The sequence below is a fragment of the Eptesicus fuscus genome, chromosome 4, assembly GCF_027574615.1.
Source record: "Eptesicus fuscus isolate TK198812 chromosome 4, DD_ASM_mEF_20220401, whole genome shotgun sequence".
NCBI lineage: Eukaryota > Metazoa > Chordata > Mammalia > Chiroptera > Vespertilionidae > Eptesicus > Eptesicus fuscus.
The window spans coordinates 112,167,672-112,174,174 of NC_072476.1; the positions used below are offsets into that span (position 1 = coordinate 112,167,672).

General features: G+C 51.1%; 1 protein-coding gene across 1 annotated transcript; it reads right to left on the reverse strand.

Moving 5' to 3' along the window:
- Positions 1–1,266: 1,266 nt before the first annotated feature.
- Positions 1,267–2,527, reverse strand: LOC103303109 (melanoma-associated antigen B2-like). The gene has a single exon (XM_028137159.2). The coding sequence runs from the start codon at positions 2,525–2,527 to the stop codon at positions 1,538–1,540; it is 990 nt and encodes a 329-aa protein (XP_027992960.2). The 3' UTR covers positions 1,267–1,537.
- Between the last annotated feature and the right edge of the window lie 3,976 nt (positions 2,528–6,503).

The window sequence follows — 6,503 nt, forward strand, 5'->3', positions numbered from 1 at the left end:
TGTGCAGATGAGGGAGAAGGGCATTCCCAGTGGGCAAAGCTTGGGAGGCAACAGTGCAGGGTTTTAAGAAAGGTGGGTAGTAGAAGGGCTGTGTGTGAAGGGATGTGAGGTCAGACTGAAAGAGCATGGGCAAGATTGTAAGGACTTGAATGCCATGCCGAGTTTAGACCGTAATCAGGGCAGGGCCTCTCATGGCACGGCATACATAGAAAATGGCCATGTTTGTAAGCAGACGAGTAAATGGATGGGGTTGCCTTTGCCTGGAGACCATATCCTGGAGCTCCCCAAAGGCCACGGGGACCAATAGCTCAGCACATCTACAATTTATTTGTGGCGCCGCTGGATCCCATGATACATGGGCAGGGAGGGGGTGGGGGACCTTTGCTCTAAGGCATGAGGCGTAGGGAGGCTTTCTGAACAGGGATAGTACAGCACCACAACTTCCTGTTAAATGGTCACCATTCCAAGCCATAAGTCCCTGAAGTCCAAAAAGTGGTGAATGTCTGCAGGGAAAAGAACTCATTATACATTGCACTTCTGTTTAGCTTTTATATTTGGAAAGCTAATGGTTTAAATAAGGGTGCCTGACTTAATACATACAAGTACCATTTATATCCAGCTTCTTGATGGGAAGCAGACATGAAATTAAAACATGTTCATGTCTCAATGGCCTAAGCCAGTGGTCGGCAAACTCATTAGTCAACAGCGCCAAATATCAACAGTACAATGATTGAAATTTCTTTGGAGAGCCAAATTTTTTAAACTTAAACTTCTTCTAACGCCACTTCTTCAACATAGACTCACCCAGGCCGGGGTATTTTGTGGAAGAGCCACACTCAAGGGGCCAAAGAGCCGCATGTGGCTCGCCAGCCGCAGTTTGCCGACCACGGGCCTAAGTCAACACATCTGCCTTCCGGAATAGGTTGTTACAGAAATAAAGTTGGTTGTTGTTTTTCCCAACTCAAATCTGACTGCTAAAGTTTGGTTCTTTGGCTGTAAGATATATTCTCAAGTTTCCTGACACGTCCCTTTAAGGAGACTTGAAATGTGTACACAAAACTGAAAACTATAAAACGCCTTGAATCTAGCCTAGAATATTCAAGCTTTGCTTCCTTTCTTTTTAAAAAAATACTCACTCTGTGTCTGGGTAGGCTGTTCAAAGCTTTTCCACAATTCCTATGAATATCAGTCATCTTACCTTTAGGTCAGCCCCGACATACTTAGATCTAATGAGTAAGAAACGGAAAACAGAGTTGGACCCCCAAATTAAACAGGCAGTTAGACTTTATTTTTGTCTATAGGTTACCTTTAACAAAGATGATGAAAACCAAATTAAAATATTTTAACACAGGAAGATAAACAACGCAGATGCTGAAATCTCCATCTCTAGTGTGTCTGTCACTTGGAGGGAAGGGAGCTAAAGTCCTACTTGGGTGACGCTATCTTTCTTTCTTTAACGCTAACAAGAGACGCTGCCAATCAGCGAACAGTGTAACAGGCCTTTCCGTGGGAAAAGCGCCCGCCTCCGCCACGCCTGTCACTCGGGGTGCGGGTACCGGCCGGGTGTGGCCCCCTGGCGCCCGCCGGCCTTGCAAGGGGTGCCCGCCGCCGAGAGCGCGGCCCGGGCTCGGGCGGGGCCGCGGCCTCGCTCCTCCTCCTCCTTCAGGGCCTCTTCGTAGTGGGGTGCGAAGGCGGCCGGGACGGTGTCGTTGAGCTTGGCCAGGAACTCCAGCACCTTCATCTTGCTGGTCTCCGCCTGGGCGCGCGGGCCCCACAGGAACTCGAAGCGCGGCGGCTCGCTGCGCGGCACCTGCCGGTACACCAGGTACTTCTCCTGCACCAGGTCCTGCGTGATGAGCTTGCGGGGCTCCCCGAAGATGAAGTCGCTCTTGCCGTCGTAGATGCCCATGGTGTTGAGGAAGGCCCAGATCTCCTCCTCCGAGGCGCAGTTGCCGTTCAGGAAGATGACGCTCAGCAGCGGCATCAGGATGCCCTTCTTGGGGAAGCGCCAGCCGCCGCGCGGGCTGCCGTCGCCCGGGTCGTCCTGCTTGTCCACCAGCAGGTAGGAGTTGCCGTGCGGCTTCACCTCCTTCAGCTCCAGGCCGAAGAAGAGCTGCATGCGCTCCTGCGCGCGCGCCAGGATGTCGGGGAAGTCCTTGCGGTAGCGCTTGTGCACGATCTTGAGCATGTCGCCGCGGCGGATGGGCTCCTTCATCTTGTACTGGTACAGCAGGTACTCCACCAGCACCGTGGCCTTCTGCGTCAGCAGGTCCTGCCCCGCGCTCTCGGCCGCCGCCCCGGCCCACGGGTACGTCTTGCTCTTCGGGGCCTGGCCTCTGGCTCGCCCGGCCCTGGCGCCGGTCGGGACCCCCGGGGACGCCTGGGGCGCGCCCCCCGGCACGGACAGGGAGCCCGCGGCCGCCCCCTCGGCCCCCGCGGCGGCCTGGGCGCCCCGGGCTCGGGCCTCGGCGCGGGCGCGTTGGCGCCTCTCCCGCGCGCGAAGCTTACTCTTCCGACCGCGAGGCATGGCGGGCGGCCTCCGGGGCAGCGGCAGGCGTGGGCCGCGGACAGGACCGGACCGGACCGGACAGGCGGCGGCGCCTTCGGGCCAGTTACAGGGCCGGTGGCTTGTGGTTCCCACTCGGGGTCCTCACCTCGACTCCAGGCCAGTCCTGCGGAGCCGCCACCCTCGCTCTCGCCGTCGCCCTCGCCGGACCTGCCGCCCTCACCACCGGACGGCAGAGCTGTTGCGCATGCGCCAGGAACCTGCTTCCCTCACCACCTGGACAGGACAGCCTCTGCGCATGCGCCCGGAACCTGCCGCCCTCACCTCCGGGAGCGGACAATTGCTGCACATGCGCGGGGAACGGTCCTCGGCTCCTGAGCGGAAGTCGGAAGCCCAAGCGGAAGTGGGTGGGTCCTCCACGGTTATTGTGTGATCATAAAGGTCAAAGGTCACGTTCCGTGCCCTGGAAGTGCTGGGAAGAACACTGATCTGAGTTGCCACATTATTTAATTATTGTACTTTCATACACAGTGATAGAAACACAAAGGCACACACGTATGTGTGCGTGTGCGCATGTGTATATGTAACTGTGCGCCGCCCGCCGCACCCGCGGCTCGGGAACGGGAGCCGTGTCCCCGCCCCGGCCCGGGGCCGGTTTCCAGCCTGGACTCCGGGGAGGCTTCGTGCCGCGGGCTCAGCCGGCCCCGCAGTCGGGCCTTTGCTCCCGCAGAAAGCCTGTCAGGGAACGTTAGCAGCCGCACGCACCGAGTGTGTCACATGTACATGCAAACGTTTGTGTACAAAAAGGTACGAATGTGCGTGCGCACACACACACACACACACACACACACACACGACTATAAATGGGATTTGTTATCGTGTATTTCTTTTTTAAGTGTATTTCTTATTGTTGACAGTATCACAGATGCCCCCCGTTTCCCCGCACCCCCACCACGCAGCCCGCCACACGTGTGCGTGTGCTGGGCTCTGCGCATGTGCAGACAAGATGCATGCAACTTCTGCCGGTGAAACAGGACTGCAGAGGCACTTTTTTTTTTTTTTAAATTCTCTTACTTGAGGACAAGTTATTGTCTTTCTTTTTTTTAATTTTTAAAATGTATTTTATTGATTTTTACAGACAGGAAGGGAGAGGGATAGAGAGAAACATCGATCAGCTGCCTCCTGCACACCTCCTACTGGGGATGTGCCCACAACCAAGGTACATGCCCTTGACCGGAATCGAACCTGGGACCCTTGAGTCCGCAGGCCGACGCTCTACCCACTGAGCCACACCGGTTAGAGCTAAGAGGCACTTTCGTTCTCACTTTAAAGTTTTAAACGGCCCTAAAGTAGGTAATAGGCAAGTATTCCTTTCTATGTTTGCTTTAGGCATTTTTTCATTCCTTTCCTTTCAATCTTTTTACATCCTTTTGATTTAGAGCATAAAAGCAGATAGGTTCTGGCTTTTTGTCATCCAATGTCGTAGCCCCCAGTTTTTTAATCATGGGGGAGGGAATCCATTTATATTTATTAATCTTACTAATATATTTGAATTTATTTCTTCCACTATTTTAAAAAAAATTGTTCTCATAAATTCAACAGAAGTCAGAAACAACTTTAAAAAAAGAATGCTACATTTCCTTTATTCATTCTCTTTTTCCTCAGTGGGTTTTGAAGTTATTGGCTATATTTCTTATTTTTTATGGTTACTCTCAGGAAGGCATGTTTTTAAAACTAATTGAATTTTCTTACCAAGTCTGGTGTTTTCTATCCCCCTTCTGAACCAAGGATCTGAGCATGTTTTAGCTGCTCTTTCAATGTTATCTCCTATTGTCATAGTGCCAACATTTACTTCAACTTTTTAAAAACACATGTACACTCACTGATCATTTTCATGTCTATTTTTAATCAAATTTACCAACTTTAAAAAAATCTATTTCTGTGCTCATCGTTGTCTTTAATTCCATGTATTGTATGGAGGGTTGGTTCATTTTCTTTTAGTTGAAGTAAATACACTGTCACTGAAGACCTGTGGCTGGAAAACCCTTTAGTCCTGTCTGTCAGAAACTGCCATTATTTTGCCCTCCTCCTTGAATGAGAGTTGATCTGAACATAAACATTCTTGTTGGCAGTCGTTTTCCCGGCAACACGGATCGTCTTAGTCCCGTTTCCAGAGGCATCTATTGTTGCAATAGGAGATCTGCGGAAAGACCAACGACTATACCAATTCTTTCTTTTCACTCCGGAAACTTTAAACATTTTCTTCTCTTTATTGCTAATGTTCTGCAGTTTTACGATGACGTATCTCAGTGTAGACTTGCTTATTTTTATTTTTACCCGTTGAAGTACGTTTTCAACCGGAGAGCTCCTGTTCTCAGATTCAGCGTTTACCTCTTTATTTACTGCTTTTGTACAATTCTCCTTGGCCACTCCTTCTAGAAGGCAAAGAAGGACAAGCCCGGAGCCTCCATCGTGAGCTCTTCACTGCTCAGAGGGGGTTCTGAGTGTCTCCCTGTTTCATTGTGGCCGGATTGCTCAGCACCTTGTACAGATTCATAACTCTGTCTTCATGTCCAGTCCAGGTTGACTTCACTTACGGAATATTTTACTTAGTAATTACATTCTACATTTCCAAAATTCATAACTGGTTCTCTTAACCTTTTATTCTTAACACATTTCTTTCTGTTCTGTTTGCATGTATGTATGTATCTCTGTGTAAAAATTTAAGTGTCTATTTAGGTCCTCAGGTTTTATATAAACCACTTCATTTTTAGAAAATTGATATCCCAGTCATGGATTTTATTGGTGTATTTTGTAACATGCATTTTGGAATGCTGGTTGCAGGCGCATGTTTGAGTGGGACATTTTAGGATTTTTGTTGGTTGTTTGGGGTGGGGGGGTCTCTATGTCTTCCTCCTCCATGCTCCCTTCCCTATAAATCCCTTCGAATTTGACTCCGCAGGTGCCGCTGGCCCTGCACCGCAGCTGGGGGTCCGGGAGCCTGCGCCAGGCAGGGCTGGGGCTGGGAGAGACTGCTCACCAGCGAGGGGCTCTGGGGCACACACAGGCCGTCCCGCACAGACAGTCCCGAACCCAGAGGCTCCGGCCGAGGGCTCAGCCTCCTTTCCCGTCTGCAAACCCCACCCGACCCTTCGTTTCAGTGGGGCTGCTGCCTGTCCCAGGGTTCAGAGTGCGCTTCTGCTCTGCGGTCCTCCAGAAGCTGACCCTCCAGCTCCGCCCCGGCTCCCGCCCCGGCTCCCGCTCCGGCTCAGCGGCTCCTGCCTCCAGCCCTGCTCCCCACGTGCACGCGCCCCGTTTTATGCGGCGGGTCCTGGGGGGACTGGTCCCGTTTCCAGTCTGGCCGCGCCTTCCTGAGCCTCGGGGTCGGTGTGGGGCACAGGAGGCCTTCCTCCAGCGTGAACTGGTGGCGCCGTTTGGACAGAAGTCTTTATTCACAAGAATGAAAATAAAAATGGATTTATCTTTTTAGAGTGACGTCCTTTTAAGTCTTAGCTCCGTTTAAAAAACATGGGAACTCGTTTTACCTTGTAAACACTAACTTGGAAGTTTAAATTTCTAGTCTGTTTTTCTTTCTTTTGTTACAGTTTTTATCTCTGGAGACATACTCAAAATGTTGGTGACAATGTGGTTTTACAACAATTTTGCTTCTTGAGTATTAAGTTATAAATATGTTTCATTTAAAAAAAAACAAACATCCAACATAAAATGAAATAAAACCGTGTCCTGGCGGAGCCCTGCGCACGGGCTGGCCCTGGGCGGGCTCAGCGGGAAGTGAGTGGCGGGTGGAGAGCCGCGAAGTCCCTGCCACCACCCTGCCTTCCCCCGCGGACAGGAAATCCCGCCACGTCCATTGACACGTCTGCCGGCCAAACACCTTAACATGCAGTCATTGCACTGGCAAACGCTCCATTTCTTCAAAATAAAAAAAAAAAAAGTACTCAAAGTAACGTGAACGTCTTTATCCTAACACGAGAGG

Excerpts from the sequence above, each read along its gene's own strand:
- LOC103303109 (XM_028137159.2), bottom strand. The coding sequence starts at position 2,527 with ATGCCTCGCGGTCGGAAGAGTAAGCTTCGCGCGCGGGAGAGGCGCCAA.